This window comes from Phoenix dactylifera, chromosome 12 (genome assembly GCF_051530095.1).
Source record: "Phoenix dactylifera cultivar Ajwa chromosome 12, Ajwa_hap1_PhDact_Kaust_v1.1, whole genome shotgun sequence".
NCBI lineage: Eukaryota > Viridiplantae > Streptophyta > Magnoliopsida > Arecales > Arecaceae > Phoenix > Phoenix dactylifera.
This window is the reverse complement of record NC_143201.1, coordinates 10,390,710-10,413,594: the sequence shown is the minus strand read 5'-3', so window position 1 is coordinate 10,413,594 and position 22,885 is coordinate 10,390,710. Positions and strand designations below refer to the sequence as shown.

Here is a 22,885-nt window from a genome sequence, read left to right as displayed (position 1 = left end):
CATATAATTTGTAAAAGCAAATTAGAAATAACTTTGACAAAAATATAAAAAGATAAAGCATTAGAGCCAAAAAAAAAAGCCTACTGAAGTCTACAAAGTTGTGAAACAGATTGTAATAAATTGATTTAGTAACCTATTTAGTGAAATTATGCATACCAAGAAAATGCGAGAGGATATTGTATTAGCTGTTTATAAGAATCAAGGTTGTAGACAAAATGTGAGATCCCGAAACTGGGCCCGGTCCATTGACCGGCCCAGCCCAAATTTTGGCCTCACGTGCGTCACACATGAGGGCGTGTGAGAGGGGGGGGAGCCATCCCGAAGAAGCCGGCTCCCCCAGTCTTTTTAGGGCTTCTCCTCTCTTTGAAGGGAGGGAAAGAGGAGCCGCTGCCGCCCGAGAGGGAGAGAGAGGGAGCCGAGAAGCCACAGCGCGGACGATCCTTTTCCTCCTCCGTTTGCCGCCGGAAAGAAGCCGCCGGATCTTCGCCGGGGCTGAGGTTCTGCGAGGAATTTGAAATTAATTGGATTTGTTGTGGATCGCATTCAATGTAAGTAATGATCTGCCTTCTCTAGACTCTTCATTTATATAATATTATTTTTGCATCGAATAAATTGTTAATGAATTTATATGGGATTTATGAATTTTACGAGATGATGCTTTGAATGAAAAATGGATATGTGAATTAGAATATTATTTTTTTTGGACTATTGTTACATTACTGTTTTTGCATCGTATATGCATATTTATATCGGATTATGATATATCTATTATGTTACAAAAGAATCTTGATGTGCATCAGATTTAGAACTCTCAGCCTGGCTATGTTCTGGACCCTGCCAATAAGGGGTTATGCATTGGCAATTCTGGCCCCACCACAGGGTATAAGTGTGGTATTCTGGCCCACTCCGCAGGGTATAAGTGCGGTATTCTGGCCCACTCCGCAGGGTATAAGTGCGGTTCTGTTTCTGGCCTAGCCACAGGATATAAGTGTGGTCGTAGCTAAATGCTGATGAGATGAATATGATTTGCTTCAAATCAGATTTATGATTATGTATATAGATATTTGAAAAAATACGAATTTTAACGAATTTGTGCTTGAAAAGGAATTGATTATGTCTTTATGTTGATTCATCGTAATTTGTATTTATATTTTATGTTATTATATGAATTGACTAGTTAAGGTGTTTATTACTTACTGAGCTGTCTAGCTCATTATACACTTTCTTGTTGTTTTACAGATTTTGAGAACTAACCTATCGGGGATTTAAAATGTGAGAGCGACTAGAAGAACTGAAGCACAAGTTATCCTAGATTAGGCTTTATTTAAATTGATGTTTTATCTTTATTGTTCCGCTGCGTATTTAGAACTGAGACTATGTAATTTGGGTCAGTCAATGGAGTAAGATTGCATTTATTTCAGTTGAATTATTTTAGAGGTATATATAATTGAGATGTTTAGTTAAGATGCCTTGCATGCTCGTGGGGAGAGTTTCCTACGGGTGTGCGGCGGTTGGCACGGACCCCCAGCTCGCGATCTCGGGCCGGGGGCGTGACACAAAATTATCCTCATTAACAGGAATTAAGCTTAATAGTCAATCCATGGAATTATGAGGAAAGATAACTGAATATTTATTAAGATAAATAACAATTGTTTCTGATAATCAATTTGGTTTTATACCTGAAATATCAATAATAGAGACTATCTTTTTACTTAGACAACTGATAGAAAATATATAGAAAAATAAAAATGTCCATATAGTCTTTATTAATTTAGAAAAGGCTTATAATAAGATGCCCAGATAAGTTATACAGTAGGCTTCACAAAGGAAGGTTCTACATAAATAGTATATTTAAATAATTGAGAGCATGTATGCTGGGTCCATAAAAAATATTAGGAGTTGCTACAGTACCAATGCCACAATATGCTAATACACGAGGGATCATAACTAAGTCCATATCTTTTTTATTAGTTATGAATGAACCTATATTTTTCTATTTACAAAGATTATAATATTTAGAAAGATTAAATATAACATATAGTTAGCAAGATTTACCATAGTTTATGTTATTTATGGATAATATAATATTGATTGGTAAGAAAAAAATTGATTAAATATAACATTAAAACTATGGAGTAATATTTTAGAGGATAAGGATTTAAAATCAGTAGAACAAAGTAAATATATGGAATGCAAATTTACCGAGAAAGAAATGAATATGTAATACCAATTAAGATCGATGAACAAAAGAAACTACATGAAACAAATTAAATATAGCAAAAATAAGAATGTTAAAATGAATGCATAATAAATCTAGGAAGGATATATTAAAAAGTCAATAAATTAGAGAAGCTACAGGAGTCAATGAAATTAAAGATAAAGTGATGAAATTTGATTGAGATAGTAATTAACATATATAACGAAGATTTAAGGTTGCTCACATAAGAAAAGGTAATATAGTCTGTATTGAAGATTATATAGAAGGTGATAATTCTAAATTATCATACTGGAGGATATGGGCAAAGATATGGATAAACTAGAAAAAACACCAGACATGATCTTAATAGAGATATTTGGCAAATAAAAATCTATGAAACCAACCAGAAATGATGATGATGATGATGATGATGATATTCTAGAGGATCTTGCAAAGACACAAGAACCATGGGGATCAACAGAATCGAGGAAGCGTTAGAGATTTTCAAGGGTTCAAGTTCATACCTACTATTTATTGTTAGCCTAAATGCACAAATATAATTGATAAATGAAATATTTTTAATATTCAAAAACAGTAAATAAGAAGAATAAAGTAGCAAATAATTAACTTAACAATATAATAATTAAATGAAGAAAGAGAGAGACAATGGCCTGTGGATCGAAGCACGCTGATGCGTTGTCCCAGGAAAGATTATGCCCCCCACGCACGGGTCTGCTGGCACAGATCTTCTAAAGATATGATGACCCAATACAGAACCACGTCTTTCCCATCAGTGCGCCTCCAGGAAAAAAAAAGAGCACGTTCACGCTTGCAGATAACTCAAAAGAAACTTAGAAAAATTATGAGAAGAAGAAAAATTTTCTTTATTTCTTTTCTTCCCAATAATCCCTAGAGCTCTTTTTATCTAGACTCTTGGAATAGGGAGAAGAGAAATTTTTTATTGTAGTTTGAAATGATCCCTAGAGCCCTTTATATAGGCTCAGGCACGTCAAAAGAAGAAGATTCCCTTCACGCAGATTGATGATGTGTCTTCTTGTGCTCCTTTGATTCTTCAGCTTATTGCATCTTGGTCGTTCATGCTTCCTTCCTTATTCGAGGGGCCTTTCCATGCTTGCTCTTGCGCTGGATGCATGACACTTGTCATGGTTTCCACAATCGCGGCCTCACGACTACACGCATATAGGTGAATCCTAAAAAGGGTACAAGCAAGTAGGTACCCTGCCTCATGGGTCTCGGATTCATTAAGAGTAAAAAACTCAACCTAACCCTTTCTTTTTATGAGCACTATTGCCCTAAGGATGGGAAAAATAAATAGTACTCCTTATTAGTCATCTATGTAGCTTGTTTCTACCCATTGAACCTTTTCAGATTAGGTTACCACTGTGGTGACTTTACTTATGGGCTTAGCCCCATCCCCCTCGACAACTCTAAAACTACTGTTCTAGACAATCCTTTGGTAAGCTGATCAGCTAGATTCTTTTCTGATCTTACAAAATTCAGTGCAATCAAATTTTTTTTTAATTTATATCTCAATGATTTATGGCGCACTTTCAAGTACCTATTCATTTTCACATTTGCATTTTCTTGATTGCATTTATCTATAGCAGATCTGCAGTCACAATGAATAGATATAGAAGGTAATGGTGAAGTCTCAAGAGGCAAATCTATCAATATATCTCTAAGCCACTCGGCCTCAATGCTAGTGGTATCTAGGGCAATCATTTCAGATTCCATGGTGCTCCTAGCCACTACAGTTTGTTTGGTAGACTTCCATGATACAGCTACATTTCCTAAAAGGAAAACAACCAGTAGTGGATTCGGTGTCAACTGTATCACTGATCCAGTTGGCATCACTATAACCTTCCAGAACAGCAGGATAACCACAATAGTGTAATCCCAGAGATATGGTATCCTTAAGGTACCTGAGAATTCTTTCTAGAGCAGTCCAATGATCATTATTATGATTATGAGTATATCTACTCAGTCGGTTCACAGAGTATGCAATATCAGGTCTGATATAATTTGCAAGAAATTCTAAAGAACCAATGATCTGGGCATACAAGCTTTGATTGACTGGATCACCTAAGTTCTTCTTTAGATGAAGAGATGGATTATAAAGAGTAGATACAGGATGACAATCAAAGTAGTGAAACTTTTTAAGAATCTTCTCCACATAGTGGCTTTGGGACAAAGTTATTCAATCTTCATTCCTCATGATTTTAGTATTAAGGATTAGGTCTGCTTCTCCTAAATCTTTCATGTCAAATTTTAGAGATAAAAATTGTTTTACTTCATTAATAATTTCTAAGTCTGTTCCAAAAATTAGGATATCATCTACATATAGATATAAGATTATAATTTTGTTATTCTTCTTTTTATAATATACACATTCATCTGTGTTATTAATTTTAAATCCATTAGTTAGGATTATTTCATCAAATTTAAGGTACCATTGTTTGGGAGCTTGTTTTAGACCATAAAGAGATCTAATCAACCTACATACCTTTTTCTCTTGACTTGGGACAGTGAAACCTTCGGGTTAGTTCATATAGATCTCTTCATCTAGGTCCCCATTTAAGAAAACGGTTTTAACATCTATTTGATGTATAACCAGCTTATGAATGGAAGCCAAGGCAACAAGAATCCTAATGGTAGTGATTCTAGCTACAGGGGCATAAACATCAAAGAAGTCAATCCCAGATTTTTGAGTAAAATCTTTGGCTACTAACCTAGCCTTATATTTGTCTACAGTTCCATCTGGCCTAAGTTTCTTCTTAAAAATTCATTTACACCCTATGGGTTTACTTCCTGGGGGTAGGTCTGCCAATTCCCAAGTGTGGTTTTGGATTATGGATTGCATTTCATTATCTATTGCTTCTTTCCAGAAGGGAGCATCTAGAGATTTCAAGGCATCCTCTAAAGAAGTAGGAGAGTCTTCTATTAGGAATGTGTAGTAGTCTTCTCCAAAGTTCTTTTTAACTATACTTTTTTTACTTCTTCTAAGTTTAGTTTGTTTTTCTTCTTCTTCTCTAAATCTGGTTCTGCTAGAACTAGTTCCTAAATTATTATTGGTATTTATTTGATCATTTATCCTTGTTTTAAAAGAAAATATACTTTCAAAGTAGATTGCATCTCTTGCTTCCATTATGGTGCTGTTATTAATTTTATTTATTTGAGAGTTAAACACTAAAAATATATTAGCATTACTCTCAATTGCATATCCTATAAATATTGCATCTACTGTTTTGGGTCCAATTTTCTTTCTTTTATTTTCTAGAATTTTTACTTTAGCTAAGCACCCCCACACTTTTAAGTATTTTAAGTTAGGTTTTCTATATTTCCAGATTTCATATGGAGTTTTATCATTATGTTTGAATATAATTCTATTTAAGATATAAGATGCAGTTACTAGTGCTTCCCCCCAAAGATTTTCTGGTGCTCTTGAACTAATTAACATAGAGTTAACCATATCCATTAAGGTTCTATTATTTCTCTCAGCTACTCCATTAGATTGAGGTGAATAAGGAGCTGTCACTTTATGAATTATCCCATATTCTTCACGGAATTGGGTCAGTTCAAATGAGATATATTCACCTCCTCTATCAGACCTAAAGATTTTAATCTTTTTATCTAGTTGGTTTTCAGCCTCTGCTTTATAGACTTTGAATTTATTTAAGACCTCATTTTTAGCTTTGATAAGATAGAGGTGACAGTATCTAGAAAGGTCATCTATGAAAGTTACAAAATATTTGTTTCCACCCCTTGAGGTTCTTCCTGAGTCACATAAATCACTATGTATGAGTTCAAGGAGATCAGAATCTCTACTTATAGAGTGTGAGGATTTTTTAGATAATTTGGCCTTTACACATATCTCACATTTATCATTATTCTTAAGTTCTGATTTTGGGATTAAATTCAAGTGCATTAATCTTTTAATTGAACTATAGTTTACATGTCCCAACCTACTTTGCCGACAACAGGAGAGTCAATACGAAGAACAATAGAATATTCATTCATAGATGAAATAAATACATTGAGTTTAAACAACCCATCACAAAGAAAATCTTTTCCGATGAAAGAGACACCATGGGTTACTACAACTTTATTTGATTCAAAAATAATTCGGTATCCTTGTTGGACAAGCAAGGATCCACTAACTAGATTTCTACGGATGTCTGGAACGTGGTGCACGCCTTGCAGAGTGAGGATCTTCCCAGAGGTAAGTGTCAGATCCACTCGTCCCACTCCAAGCACGCGCACCACAGCATTATTACCCATGGTCACAGTTCCTCTACATGAGATCTGATAAGATTAAAACCAGAAGCGATCAGAACAAACATGTATACTAGCTCCGGTATCAATCCACCAGTCAAGTGTTAATTGCGTCATGTTAACTTCAGGTATGAAGGAAACAGACCTGATAGCAGTCTCAGAGGAGTCAGCCCCACAGGTTACCATGTTGGCCTGGGCGTCAGAAGTAGCAGGACCCTTACTTCTAGGTTGACGAGGAGTAGTGATCTTGTAGAAACATTGGTTGGCCATATGGTTGGTCCGACTACAGAAAACAACAACGAACAGATTCTCCTTCTTTCTCTTTCTTCTGGTTCTAAGAGAAGTTGGGTTTTTTGTTGTTGGGCTGAAAGAAGTTTCTATAGTTGAATGATTTCTTTTTGAAGGACTTGTTGTGGTTGGGATAGAAAGAACGATTCTGATTTTTGGATTTGGGCTTGGATTCAACATTGTTGACGTTGGGCAAAGGATTGGAGGATTGGGATTTTTCTCTAAGACGATGTTGTTCTTCAATCCTAATAGAATTTAGGACTTGGGTTAGAGACAGATCACCTTGGGTGTGGCTCAAAGTCTTGGCAAAGTCTGACCAGGTAGAGGGAAGTTTGTCTATAATACAGGCAACTTGGAAAGACTCATCTAAGTGGATTCTATTTGCCTGGAGTTGAAGAATCAAGGTTTCATATTCATGAATTTGATCATTCATAGGTTTGGAATCAACAAATTTAAACTTGCTAAAGTCAGAGGCTTTGAATCTCTTTACCCCAGCATCATCAAGTCCATATTTATTTTCTAGGGTATCCCAGAGATCCTTAGCACTCTTAGCTATATAATAAATATCATAAAGCCTATCAGAAATAGCTCCTAAGATTCTATGAAGACAGTGGTAGTTGGTTTCTTCTAGAGTCCTAGTGGAGGAGACAGCATCAGTTTGAGAAGAGGAAGGAGTAGGATTTGGGTTGTTGCGAGTAGCAGATCGTGAAGCAGATGGGTTAGACCCACCAATGGCGGAGATCAAGCCTAGGGTGGTGAGCTAGAACCGCATTTGATTCTGCCACCTTCTAAAGTTTTGACCATCAAACTTTTCAGGTTTAGCACTAAGATTTTCAGATGTGTGGAAAGTCATTAATTTGTAGCTTAACACAGTTTTAACACCTGTAAAAATGAGAAGGTTTATGTCAAAATATTGCACTGATATCTAATTTGAACTTTAGATGTCTAGTTAAAAAAATCCAAAGAATAACAACCAGATCAGCTTCAGATCGATAGTGGAGCACTTGACTCACTTAAGTACCAACCTTTCTTAGGCACGTATGCCTTTTTGACAAGCTTTTCTTAGATATTGTTATTCAATAGAAAATTTCACTAGATATCGTTCAATTTATTTCATCCTAAGTGCAATATTAAGCTAGCTCCTATGAATTAATTAGTTTCCGAATTTCCGTTTGAATGGAATCTGAAAATTACTCCGTGAGGAGTCTAAATGGAGGTATTAATAAATCTCTTGGAGGTTAAGTAATCTAATATTTTGCTTGGAAAATTAAGTACTAAAATAAAGCTAGCATAAACATATAACAGTTAAAATATAACAATTTACAATTATGCAGCAAAATATATAATAAATATTGCAATTTAAAATCTAGTGATTGTTAGCCTAGATGCACAAATATAATTGATAAATAAATATTTCTAATATTCAAAAACAGTAAATAAGAAGAATAAACTAGCAAATAATTAACTTGACAATATAATAATTAAATAAAGAAAGAGAGAGAAGATGGTCTGTGGATCGAAGCACGCTGATGCGTTATCCTAGAAAAATTTATGCCCCCCAAAAATTTATGCCCCCCACGCACGGATCTGCGGCACAGATATTCTAGAGATACGACGACCCAATACAGACCACATCTTTTCCATCAGTGCGCCTCCAGTAAAGAAAAAAGTGCATCTTCCCGCTTACAGATAACTCAAAAAAAACTTAGAAAAATTATGAGAATAAGAAAAATTTTGTTTATTTCTTTTCTCCCTAATGATCCCTAGAGCCCTTTTTATCTAGACTCTTAGGAAGAAAAATTTTTTATTGTAGTTTGAAATGATCCCTAGAGCCCTTTATATAGGCTCAGACACGTCAAAAGAAGAAAATTTCCTTCGCGTCTTCTCGTGCTCCTTTGATTCTTTGGCTTATTGCATCTTGGCCGTTCATACTTCCTTCCTTCTTTGAGGAGCCTTTCAATGCTTGCTCTTGCGCTGGATCCATATTTGCTCCTATGCTGGATGCATAACACTTGTCATGGTTTGTTTTCTTTAGGAACTTTTCCATATTTGCTCCCTTACTTGTGCACGGATGCTTACCACTTGGCCATTAACCAATTTGGTTATCAAAATTTTAAAATATTTGATTTAATTCAACATTTATTATCATAAATAACACTAGTTGGTCCGTTATTCACAATCCAAAGAATTATGATTGACCTAGACGACCATACAACAATTGAAACATGGCAAAGCTCGTGAAAACTAAATAAATAAAATTAAAATTTGGGCTAATACAATATATATATATATATATATATATATACATATATATATATACATATATATATATATATATATAAAGAATCATTATTTTCCATCTCTCACAGTTTAACAAATAACCACTAGAGGAACATGAGAGGGTATGTTTCCACATAACGGCATGATATTCGTGAACAAATTAGAACAATTTTACAAAGAGAACAAAATTTTGGTAAACAAATAAAATCATGTTGGTACAACATTCACTGAAAGCTGCTGATACAACTGAACTGGAGGATCTTAGCTCAGCTTCTTCCTTTCCTCTTCAAGGCTTCAGAAAATAAACCACCTTCCGGGTATATATTGGGGCTTCATCGAAGCCCGATAAGCAATAACCTGAAAGACGTCCATGTTTCTGTACTGTCATCTAATAGACCTACCATGCTGGTCTTCTGATAATAATATTCTTGCACACCTCGTATTGAGTGTAACCAATTAAATAATAAACACTTATCCACAAAGTGTTCTAAACTTTCAATGGTTGGTTTACTCCCATTCTTTTTGCTGCCTCTTCGTGTACAGACACAATCTCGTCCATGGAGGTGAAATAAGGCCAAGATTTTCTGCTATTCTCGTTACTCTTACAGTCCTGTAAAAAGGGGAAACGCAAGTACATAAGTGAATTACATATATCAATAAGTGCTCCACGTATGAAGTTTCAGTAAGCATAAAAAGAATTTAGAAACATGCTCCAAGCCATAGTTAGCATATGTCCATGTATACAAAGAACAACATTTATAATGAGGGAAGACAACCATGAAGTAACCAGGCATCCAGAAGACACCAAGTCAGAAAATAACATTAATGGTCCTGTGCATTCAATCATGATGTAACACTTGAGATTTCTAAGTTAGCATTGACATAAAGGCTTCTGAGAAGGCAATGAGGTTTATTTTATGATACTACAAAAACAACAAACGCTCCATAGAAACATAAAATCTGAAAAAGTACATTAAGAAGGATTAAAAGGTATCTAGGAAACAGCTCAGTAAATTCTTGCAGGTCAAGCCTATCTGCTCTCCACAATTCCCAAATGCAGATATGATCCACCAGCTATCCTTACATCATTATTTTAATGCAAGACAATAGAAGTAGATGGATGACATAAAAGTATTGGACAAAGTAGAGGGAATCAGCAAACAAATTTCTCCAGGGACATAAATGCCTGACATTCTCTCAGAACCAATTCCACGATGTCTCAAAGCAAAACTGCATTGAATATATTATAAAAACAAAGAAACGATGACATGTTGACTCTGACAAGAATGTGGGAGCAAATTGCCCCAACCCATGACTACTAACAAACCAAGAACTAAAAACACTGCCTCCTCATGCAGTGAGCTCTCACCTGACATCATCTACTCAACAATTAGTCAAACAGTTCTCTCATGTAGATTACTCATCTACGTGCATGAAACCAGAATTATACATGTATACATGAAAGATGAGTCTTCAGAGATTGAAGAGATACCACATATTTCTGAACAAGTGATGCCCAGAGAGACTTGCACTGTGCTGGAGTACGATTTACTCCATGCTTCAACATGCTCACAGATATCTCTTCCCAGAGTATCATTCTAGCTTTGACAGTCTGGAATCTATTATCCAATTCGCCACGCATTTTTATTAATTGTTTAATCTCTTCAGGCTTCCATTTGTTCCTCCTAGCAGGTTTAGATGTCCCTGCCTTAGGATCTGATGGTTCTATGTTCTCCCTGCTGCCCACTTTTCCATCTTTACTAAATTTTAAATGCTCTTCTAAAACAGAACCATTTGCTACTTTTGATATTTGGACAGCTGAAGACCGCTTGAGTGACTTCAAGAGATCTCCTAATTTTGTAGAGGCATGTGAAGATGACTCTTCTAGGTTGTTTGTAATTGCATCCTCAGTTCTCGGTTGCTCAAGATCGGAACTATCACCTACACAAGCATAGAGATCAGTATTGTTCAAGAAGCTAAAGATTTAAGCAAGCAAAATTACTGACATTGTTTGTCATAAGATACATGAGATGCTGTATAGTCCTAAAGGTCTAATATGTAGAAGCTAAATCTACCAAAAGAACATTCAGTATAATGACAAAAAGGTCCCTCATATATATTGCTCATTTATTAGGAAAATTAAGTGGTTATATTTTATTAATCACATAATAAACACCTGACGTGTGCAAGTTTATCAACTGGAAAGCCAAGTAATTCAGTGTAAATAGTACCTTCGGATTCATCTTCTGTTAGGTTCTCTGTGACGTCCGTAGAGTCAGTGTCTTCGTCAAATTTGCTGCTTGAATCCTTCCTCAAATGAATGTTAGCTTGTTGACTAAGGGCAGATAGCCCAAACCGACCATGAGATTTTCCTAATAATTTGATTCTCAATTCTTCAGACAGAACTCCAACGGTGTTCTCCACAGCAATTGCAATGACCTCAGGCCTTCTACTGCTGTATTTCCTCACTATTTTCCTTAATACCTCAGATACAATCCGTTCCATGTGAGCCAGAGGACAGCTCACTGGACAGCTTGAAAGTGCAGCATGTGCAGCTTTATAGAGTGCATCTAACAGCTTTCCTTTATCAAGCCATAAACAACGGGTGGTTATCCTAATTTTTCCTTTCAAACATGTCTGTGATGAACCATTTACATTTTGAGGGCGCAAAATCTCCATGCTGAAATAAACAAATGCAAAAGGAAGGTTCAGGATCCACAATTTTCAAAATATGAACCATATAAATTTTGCAAAATTTACATTAAAGGGTCAAATAAAGTGATCCTAATAGCTAAATCGAAAGAGAAAATTAAACCCTTGTGCATCATAGAATATACAAGTGGACTTCAATTAAACAGGCAATTAGATGCGGATTGCTTAAAAACACAAAAGGATGATGAGACTAAGTGTGAAGGACAATGCCCGAAAGGTCCACACCCCCCCCCCCTCTCCTGGGAAGGTTGTAGGTTTAAGTCTCGGCTGTTGTATCCCAATTGGTTGGACCTGGATAATTTGCTTCGGATGGGTCCCCCCTACCCCAAACCAACGAAAAAATAGGAAAAAGATAAAGAAACTTCAATCAACAGTTCTTTATACATGATTTTCAAAGATTCTAAGAAACTAAAGAGCTTGCATAAAGCTGACATCTGTATACATGATTTGGATATTATTTACAGTTTTACACCGTATATAACATTTTCTAACAATTGAAAATTCAAGGGCAATCATATGTTCCAGTTTGAAAGTTTCTCTGTGAAACAAGATTTCAAGACAGCTGTGTACAGCATTTGCAAGATGTAGCAAGGTCTGCTGAACCGACCTGTACCGGTCGGTTCAGCCCGTACCGGACAGGTACCGAGCCGCACCGGTCCGGTACAGGGGTATAAAACGGTTCCGACCCAATATGGGTCGGAACCGTTTGGTTTGAGCCTCGTACCGGTGCGAACCGGCTCGGTTCGCACTGGTACATGTGTGAACCGGTGCGAACCGCTCGGTTCGCACCAGTATGAGCTCGAACCGGTGCGAACCGAGCCGGTTCGTACCGGTTCGCTTCTGAAAAATAGTGCCAGCATTGTGGCACTTTGAAAATGCCACAGCGCTGGCCAGAGGCTGGCACTTTCAAAAGTGCCACACTGGGGCACTTTTTAAAGTGCCACTCAACCCGATTTTAGATATTCGAGAGTGCTTTAAATGTATGTAATTGATTGTATCTTAATTTGAAAATATTTTATGTTCTTCATCTCATTATTAGAATCATTTGGAAGTAATAAGTTGCATCATCTACTTTTAACCTTAAACCTAAACATAAAAACATAAAAAAAAAATCCAAAAGTGAAAGAACTCCAAAAAAAAAACGACGATGGGGTCGAAACCAGGCCGAATGTGCCCCATCGGTTCGGCTCGGTTCGGCACCGGTACCGTACCGTTACCGGAGCCGACCGGTACGTCGGTACCATCGGTACCGCGAACCTTGACTCATGCCAATGAAGAGTTTGTGGAAATCACATACGAAGATAGGATAAATCATATATGATTTAACCTCTCTTCAATAGTAAATAAGACTTTGAAACATTGCCCCCAAAAAAAAAATTCAACAAAGTCATTTGTATATTAGCCATTTCATTAACAATGAAAATAAGACTCATTTTGCTCAGTTGTATCAAAACAATAGGTTACCATCCTGAACTTGCAACAGTAACAAACATACGTTATGCATATTAACATGATCTATGGAATTATTTATAGGCTATACCAAGCAACCAACACCAGCAAGAAAAGGATGTGATATGAGGGCATACTAGTTCTGATCATAAACCCATCTTTTTATGCTTGCCCTATGCAAAACAAGCAACTATTGCACATAGCATCTTTCTCTTGATTTGAGCCTTGATAATTTTAGAATTATGTGAATATAGATAATTTCCATAATTTTTCAGATCTTTTCATTTTTACTAACCCTAGAAATGATCGAATCAACCATTCTGTGAATTATTCAGGCCTAACATTATTCAAAGCATGCAACTCAGAACAGAAGATCTATGCTGATCTGATTCCACCCAAAAATCCCGCATAAACTTAAATGGTCCTAATCTAAGAGCCATGAATCCATTACACACCAAACTCTTGCTCCATCATATTCTTTCTCACTTCTCTTCCTCTTGCTTCCACCTTCTACAAGGGTAGCTCCACTCTAACTTGGCCTCACAATCAGCAGTCTATTCTACATCAATTGCCATCTATGGCTCTATTCCACACCTCTGCTACTCTTCCCTTCCTATCAGTCAAACTTAGCCCTTGCCACCACTCCACTACACTTCAGTCCTCATCCATGGCTCCACTCTTCACCTAAACCCTTTCCGTCTACAGCTCATCTCTGGCCTTCTCCTTTTCCACTCACCATCCCTCCTTGGTCATCTCCAACCATTTTCCCTCACCTTTACCCTCCATCTTATGCCTCTAGTATAGCCACCATCCCACTCTTTTGCTTAAGTATTGTGGGAGTATGAGTCTTGGGCCTTGCAAAAAGCTAGCGCTATCACCAAATTTAGAGATGTCTGGTCCTTAATGTTGAAAGAGATTTAGTGTAAGAAGAAAGAGGCCACATGCAAAGCAATGTCGGGAAGTTTCCAATGTTTCGGGGCCCAAGCAGTAGAATTTCCGCACCCCAAGAATTTTCTTTTGCCAATGTTGGCCCTTCAAATCAATAGATCCATCAGAAGATGCACTTCATCTGCCTTACCATGTGTGTTCTTCAATCTATAGACAACACTCACATTTCATGTTTGTTAAATTGTTCCATTTAGATGGGAACACTCCAACCTAGGGTCGGGGCTAGAGTCATGATTAATCCAACCTAGTTCAAATTACCCATTTGGTCTAGCAAAACTCCCATGGACCTGAATTACTCTGACCCCATAAACTGCTGTGCTGGGTTTGCACCTTTGATTAGGACTTGAAACATATTGGGTTTGGTCCAAGTCATTCTTGACCTGGTCCAGACCTAAACCTATTACAGCCCTTGTTTCAAATTCATTTAGGCAATGCACAATAGGAACATGCATACATGAAAACCAAAACATTACTATACTCTTGAAAGAATTTCATATCTTTTAGGGAAGTTTAAATCTGAAAGGACAAAAAGAAATGGAATAATATTAGAAGATAGATGGTCCAAAACATAGCACGTAGCATCACAGCCCAAAATTTCAACTTTGATAAAATGCCAAGGCGTGACCAATAATAATTGATTAAAACATCATTAAAATTCAAGATCCTCAAAAGAAACCAAACAATCCAACTAACACAACCAAAAATATGTTATAACCTAACACATTTATGACAAAATCCACTTTGCAACTTAAATATGTTCTCTAATACAAATTACTATACTTTGAAGATATCAAAACAAATGAGAAACTATGTTTCGATGTCGTTCTACTAGCCTCTAGCCCCAAAAAGGCAACTTCAAGTAATCGAGACCTCCTCTTCAAAAGGCCCATGAGAGTCACTCACCTATCCCTCTAAAAAATCATGTGATAGATAAGATGAGCTACAAAGATCATATTTTTACCATGGCCAAGAATTTTGATTTTCGCCGAAAAACACTTGACTCTCAAATTATCACACAAATCAAATTATCACTAGAAATTCAAGTGTAGGTCCGCCGAAATAAAGTGAAATCAAGAGCTTCAATATGAACACAATTGCAAAGAGTCAAAACACATGATTGTCAAGAAAAGTTCAAGTGAGTCATATTAGATCATAAGTCATATATTCCCTGAAAGTTCAGGCAAAGGTTCATTGAATCACTTCAATAATGAAAATTCCAAAAATAATCCAACAGGGAGAAAGTAGTCAAAACATATTTTACATCAAATTATGATATTTCATAAAATTTGATTATCTTATAAAGTTTCAGTCGTACCCTCGAGACTATTAATATCCTCTTTGCAAATGCAAGCAAGGAAACTCATATCCTTACCAATAATTCGAATGAGACCCTCATTATTCTCATTTTTAATGCTGACGAGGTCACTTACATTCTCAAAGTCCGCTCATACCACTTGGCCAAGTGTCCACATATAGGACCTAGCCAGAGACTCCTCATGATAATTCAAGTGAGATCCTTCATATACCAAGTTGCTGGGGTTTCACATAGATCCTCATTGATAATCCATATAAGGCAACAAATATCACCCAGATAAAGGTTCCTCATCAAAATTCAAGTGAGGCCGCTCATATACCAACTAGTTACAGTCCCCTCACATTCTTCAATTATGATAATTTTTTTATATTTGAAAATGTTCTCATAAATATCAGATGACATATTTTGTTATAAAACTTCAATCACATACTAACATATGGAATAGCTTCTAATGACAACAAAATATACAGATAAATGAGTATAAAAATATCAATTAAGGGATTTATATAATTTCACAAGTTGACCAAGAATATGATAAATGATTTGAAGGTAGGACAGGACCATGAACAATTCAAAATTATCAAAAAAAATACAGCTAGAATAATCGTAAAGCCCATAATTTATGATAACCTTAGGTTTGTGGCTAGTGGTTCAAGGTATCAAAACAATACTTGATCTGAAAGACTTGATCCAAAGCTTAGATCCAAAGGCATGGAGGAGGCATATTTATAGGTCTTCTTGTTCTTCACCCATTTATAGGTGGAGAGAGGTGATTCCACATGGGAGCCCCACTAGGTCAGTTCCACCCTGGGTCAGTTCCCTTAGATCGGTTAGGCGGATGAGGTGCTAGGCCATGTGGGTTTAAAAAAAAAAAGGATCAACAAAGAGACAAATAAAGAGGCTTATCTACCCGTAACATCATTTAAGTAACTATCCTCTTTTTTGTTTCTATTTTCATTTACTAAGGACATTACATGTAGATAAGGAAGTACCCCTTATTTGAATTCAGGGGAAAAAAAACTTAAAAGTTCCATTTCCTTGAAAAAAAAAGTTGATTTCCCAACCCTAGTCCAAAACCTTGATTCTAGTCTCTAAGTCAAAATTGTCTTTTAAAAAGAAATAGTATTCGCCAAACCTTGATTTTATACATAAATATTACTCCCAAAGTCTAGTTAGAAAAGTCTCATATATTAGTACCAATGCATGTCACCTAGACGATGTTTAACAGCACTTAGCACATTCCATAGACTGCTTCACTTTCATGGATTAAACACATATAGATTTCTATACATGTTTTCTAATTGCAAGCTAGATTCCTACACGTAGATCTTCATAATCTTGTAACTGATTTCAAAAGTTGTATGCAGTCAGTTCAAGGTGTGGCTCTAGGCCTTTAATTCCTAAGACATCAAAGAAGAAGAAACATTGAACATATACCAGAAGAAGAAACAATAGAGAAAGATAGAGAAGGGAATATAATATTCAAATCCTAAGGTTGTCATGAATTACAGGCTTTACGATTATAATCATGAAGGAAATATAACATTCAAATCCTTAGGTTATCATGAATTATACCACAATCGTAAAGCCCATAATTCATAAGCATATGATACCATAACAATTTTCACTTGTCCTATTATACCATTATGGCGACCACATTAAATGCAAAAATGACAAAATTCGCTTTAACCAGTGCATTGTAAACTAGCTTCAAGAATATGGGTCAAGGCCTATAGCATGGTTTGTCATACTACCACAAACAGTCTAACTCAGAGCATACCGAATCAAATCAGGAGGGAACTGTCACAACCCCGCCCCGCCTAAAAATGGTAAATCCATCTGAATCTATGTGAACCACTCTAAACCGAGCGATTCAAAGTGGAACCGGTGCAAACTGCCCGGTTTACACCAGTTCAGCCATGGATCCCCCCCCTCCCCTTAATCATTTAAGATAGAGCATGAGAAGCTCTCAAGCCTTCTCATGCCTCTTCTCTTCATTCTTCCCTCATAAAATCCCCCCAAAATCCAAAAAAAAACCGGTTTTGACAATCGAAGGTAAGATAAAACCCTGACGTATTGTCCTTCTCCCCTTCTCTATTTCTTTCTTATTTTTTCTTGTTAGGCCAAAAATCGAGAAGAAAATTAAAAAAATTAGAAGTCATACTGAAATTTTTGATTTTGGCATGATTTCATATAATGTTGTAGATCTATGGATGATCTACACAATGACATAAATCTTTAATTTTCATTAAATTTATATTTTTTTAATTAAAATATATTTTTGGATTAAAAATTTAAAAAATAAAATAATAGCCAAAAAAATAACTACAAAATTACAAGCTTGCTTAGGATTATGCAACCAACTCTCAACCAAAATTTGGTGTCCAGTGTTCAAGTTTGGGCACAATTATGTATACAATGGCCACGGGTAGAGAAAATACATGTAGCATTCAAGGTATATGCTCCATGAATCTGAGCTCAAATTAATTTTTTAAATTTTTAAATTTATTTTTTTTAAAATATAAAAATTTTAAAAATTTATAATTAATACAAAAATATAAAAAATTAGTACTATATATGGATAATTTAGAAGTATTTTCTAAACTAAAAAAATATTGTTCTGATTTTTTAATTAAATATTTTTAATTTAAAATTTATCAAAAATGTATAATTAATATAAAAATATGAAAAATTAGCACTATTTATATATAATTCAGAAGTAGTTTTTTGAAGTAGAAAATATATTTTTCATCATAGCAAAATTTTATTATTTTTAAATAATTAATAAACTGACATGCTTGGCAAACTTGCATGAATGAATAAATCCACCGAGAAGGATCCTGAGCATGATATTGGGTAGATAACCACGGATTAGAGGTGAAACCATTATAGCACAGAGTTCAAAGGAGGAGAACTAGGTTGAAGAAGCACTTGACTAGTGGTTACCCCGATGTATCCATGTGTCGGAAATACACATAGAAGATCCAGCAACTGATGAAGAATCGTTTCGCTGATTTCAAAGCAGTGAAGAAAAGAGCTGCCTAAAAGAGGGTGGAGGTGGATCACCAAGTAGCGGAGCCAGCTTCCTATCAAAGGAGACCTCCATTCTAAATGACGAGAAGGCACAGCTCCAAAAGCCATCCAAACGAGCCTAAATGACTCGTGGCAGCAGGATGAGGTGGCTAAGCATAGCGCTCAGTTTAGGCACTCAATATGAGTCGGTCTCTGGTTCTAGGACTGACAAGGCAAATTCAGAGTTCAGAAGGACCACTTTAGTCATTGAGGCCGTCAGCAAAGGTGGTCGCCCTATTGCCTCTATGCTACAGGCTTTTTGGCAATAGGAAGAATCCTCCAAAGAGTTTTCACAAGAAGCCAACATCCATGACCTACATCCGCATGCCTTCTCTAGTAGGGATTAGAAGCAACAAAAAATTGGCACCATATTGAAGTGGGGAAAAAAGGACGTGGCAAGCTATTACACCTTGGTTCTACTTCCGCCACATCCAAATGAGGGTGGTAGGCAACACATATTATAAGTATACCATTTCCTCCTTACAAGTTGCCAGTCTAAGTATTGATCCTTCAGTACCAAGGACATCTATGATGAGCTCCTTAACAACAACAAGATCTACAAAAGTAGATCCTATACCAGAGCAAATTGCCCACATATAAACTGACAATGATGTGTGATGGTTGGACCAATCCTAGCAAGTGGAGCATCAACTTTCTGACATACTATGACATGAGAATTTTCTTCCAAAAGTCAGTTGATACTTCCGCTCAGGTGCATTATGCCACGAACATCTTTGGATTGATGGAGATGATTTATCAAATAGGAGTGGAGAATATCATGCAGGTCATCATTGATAATGAGCCACAGTGCAAGGTCACTAGCAAGATCTTGATGGAGAGATGGTCACTCATTTTCTAGATCCTAAATGCGGCACGTTGTATCGACCTCATGATGGAGATTGGGAAGATTCACATGATACAACAGACAGTGGAGATAGCCCAGTCCATCACCAAGTTTTTTATAACCATACATGGATCCTATCACTAACGAGGAAGTACATAGTTGAGAGATCTTGAAACTAACAGTCACATGATTTGCTACTAACTACATTGCACATAATAGCCTCCTTAAGAGGAAAGTAGGCCTACATCAGATGCTTGTCAGTGCCAAGTGGCAGGAGAGAGGATATACGAGAGTCGATACTAAAAGGAGCCACACAGAGAGCTTGGTGATGAGGCAGACGTTATAGCAGCGAGTCAAGAAGATAGTGAAGGCTATCAAGCCATTGTATGAAGCGTTTCGGGCCATGGACAGTGAGAAATTCCCAAGATGGGCTTCCTACATCATATGAAGAAGCGGGCAAAGGCTTAGATCAGGAAGGCAAATTCAAAACATGCCCAGCAGTACATTGATATCATTGAGCAGAGGTGGAACTACCAGATGGGTAGAAAGTTGCATCTAGCTGGTAAGCAACAAGATTGAAAATTTGACTACTCTTATACTTGTGTATATTTTACTAAAACAATTGCAAACTCTTTTGGTAGCTTACTACCTGAACCCGAGATTCCACTACACTGTACCTTATTTCAAATTGAACGAGGAACTTCTAGCCACCCTACGCCGTGGGATCTACAAGATGGAGCATAATCTAGAAGTTGTAGCCCTATATCAACAAGACGTAAGTTAATTTAAGTGGCATGTGTAAGTTAACTCATATCTTCAATTATTAACATATAACACATCCCTTTTCTACAAACAAATATTTAGGGAGGGCAATGATAAAGCTTTGAAGTCTCGACAGCCGTCGTAAGTAAAAAATCTATGAATCTAGGTATATTAGATATCAAATATAACTATTACTTAATAGTTTATAATTATTAATATGATACTATTTTATAAATAATTTTTTTTAAATGCTTTTGCAACTAAATGGTGGATTCATTTTGGTCTGTTAGCAAAAACTCTTAGGCAGCTAGTCAGTCGGATCCTTGCCCAGACAGTCTCCTCGAGTAGCTGTGAGCATAATTGGTCCACCTTCACCCTCATCCATAACAAATAGAGAAACCATTTGACATAAGTACCTTAACCTTATATATGTCCACTACAATCTGAGATTGAGGCTAAAGTATATTCAGAAGTGGAGCTGAAGAATACGGATCCACTCCATAATGATTTTGTTCAGGATGAGAATCCCATAATGGAATGGCTTGTGGGCCGACAACAGGAGCCAAGCTTGACAAGCCAAGATCACCTCCTCGATCAATCAGTTTTGCAGTCAGGAAGGCTAGGGTGGATGCTGCACAATAGGTAGAACGTAACAATCCACGTTTGCATCCGACCGATCAGCCAAATGGGTCAGTAGGAAGCTGATCATCAGAAGGCTCCATGTCCGATACATCCTCCTCAAGATGATCGAGTGATATTTCGACAAGACCATCACGCTATCCAATCCACTCAAAAGGGTACTTTCCATCGTCCTAACATAGTCAAGTAGAGAGGGGAACAAAGGAAAAGGAGACTACTACCCAGCACAGCTTGAAAGAAAAAGACAACTATAGCCCTAATGGAGAGTGAAGGAATCAGTTCACTCAGACTCAAAGATCAAGAAGAGCAGCAAGTGGCAATGACAGTTCTGATGATCATCAATCTAGTGGCTAGAGAACAGCGGACATAAGACTACCGTTTATAAGACAATGCCAATATGGTCTTCAATTCACCAAATAGTCCCAGTTTATACATGCCACATAGGATAGTGACCGTGGTGCACGTGCTGGTAGAGCCCGCGAGGATACGATTGCATATAGGAGGACTTTTTGAGATCATTTGGAAGGTTATGATGCAACTGCAAATGACTTCGCATGTGAAATAGAATCCATAAACATATCAGGTACTGAGTCATATGTTGGATCCTCTTACCTACAGCCACAAGTAGCTTATGACCCATACGGATATAGATATAGTGCATTTGAGGCAACGTCTTCAAATAGCTACTACCCTACACAATCGAAACACCTTGCGGATCAGATTTTGCTGCCAATATATTTGAATGGGCTCCACAACCGTATTATCAAACAGATAATGATTTTCAAAGCTAGAGCTTCAGCGAGAGATCTAGGAATAATTATGACCCAAAATGTATATATTATGGGATAAGTATACAGGATTACAACATCATGTGGTTAGAGCGGTGGTCTAATGTGCCCTTTAATTATGTTAATGATCTCAACATCTAGAAGAGACATCAATACTCCATCAGATCTTAAAAGTCGGTATGTATGTTGTACTTTAAATACATCTAATTAATTATATATTTTGTATTTCATTAATTTTCTTTACAAATATATTGCTTGATCTACTTTAATTGCTTTTCATGATATAATTATGGTGTATTTAGGACCACGAAGCATCATTTAAGGTGTATCGAGTGATAAAAACATCAAATTAGGATATTAACCCTAATAAAAACATCAAGAAGTATCAAAATAAAGTTAAAATCTCAAAAACCAAAAAAAAATCATTACATTTCATTAAATATTAAAAATATTAAAAACAAAAAAAATAGGTGTGTCGGTGGCGTACCGTGTGTTAGTATGATACCGAACCAGTGGCATACCGAACTGGTGGCGTACCAGCATGGGTACCGGTACCAGTTCACCCTACCTTAGCCCATAGTATTGAAGAAAAGCCCAAAATCCCTTTAAACTAAAAAAAGTCATGTATTTTCCTATTAACTATTCAGCACATCTTATGCATCCTACAATTAAACAACAAAACTATCATATGTTCCACTATCTTTAGGATATAATTAAATTATAATCTTAGCATTCATTTAGACTGCTGGATTTCACAAGGCATAAGGAAAATATCATCTCCAAGTTTGGTCAATACATTCTCATGAATGGTGTTAGAATTCAATGCATGCTCATAACCTGTTCTAAAGTTTAAAAAAAAAAGTTACTAACATAAATAAACACTTCGACTAAAAAAATTTAAGCTAAGGTAGGATTTTGCAAAATGAAGCAACTGTAGCATAGAGAGTTCAATTATCAACACCAAAATTATCAAATCCTGTGAATATTCAAATTCTAGTGATTAAGTCAATACCTGACAACTATAATTCCATCTGTTGCGATCCTTAGCCTCTCATCAATGCAAAGTTCAGCTGATGTTCCAAATGCTTTATCACCATCACTATACATTAACTGCCAAGTCCAATGTGTGTTCGTAGGTAGCTAATACTCTAAGCAGCAAAAGATAAACAATGAACTAACTGAAGGATCACAAACCTGCAACTCCTCCTTTCCTAGTGAAGCAAACCCATTCGACAAGACTCTTCTGTTTCTGAGATGTGAAACTCCAAGCATCTCTCCGTTCTTTATTACCTGAAAAC

At 36.4% G+C, this 22,885-nt stretch overlaps 1 protein-coding gene across 5 annotated transcripts in view; it reads right to left on the bottom strand.

Annotated features, from left to right (window-relative positions):
• Positions 1-9,163: 9,163 nt before the first annotated feature.
• EMB2746 (RNA-metabolising metallo-beta-lactamase family protein) overlaps positions 9,164-22,885 on the bottom strand; it is a 63,536-nt gene continuing 49,814 nt past the window's right edge. For 2 of the 5 annotated variants that reach the window (XM_008813579.5, XM_088708316.1), the window contains exons 13-17: positions 22,782-22,877; positions 22,600-22,697; positions 11,290-11,738; positions 10,551-10,999; positions 9,164-9,668 (exon numbers count right to left, since the gene is read on the bottom strand). In XM_008813579.5, coding sequence (XP_008811801.1) covers positions 9,546-9,668; positions 10,551-10,999; positions 11,290-11,738; positions 22,600-22,697; positions 22,782-22,877 — 1,215 coding nt within the window. In that variant the 3' untranslated portion in view covers positions 9,164-9,545. Of the gene's footprint in view, positions 9,669-10,427; positions 11,000-11,289; positions 11,739-22,599; positions 22,698-22,781; positions 22,878-22,885 lie in introns of all 5 variants that reach the window. The other 3 variants (XR_015971872.1, XM_088708317.1, XM_088708318.2) reach the window with 3 other exon arrangements.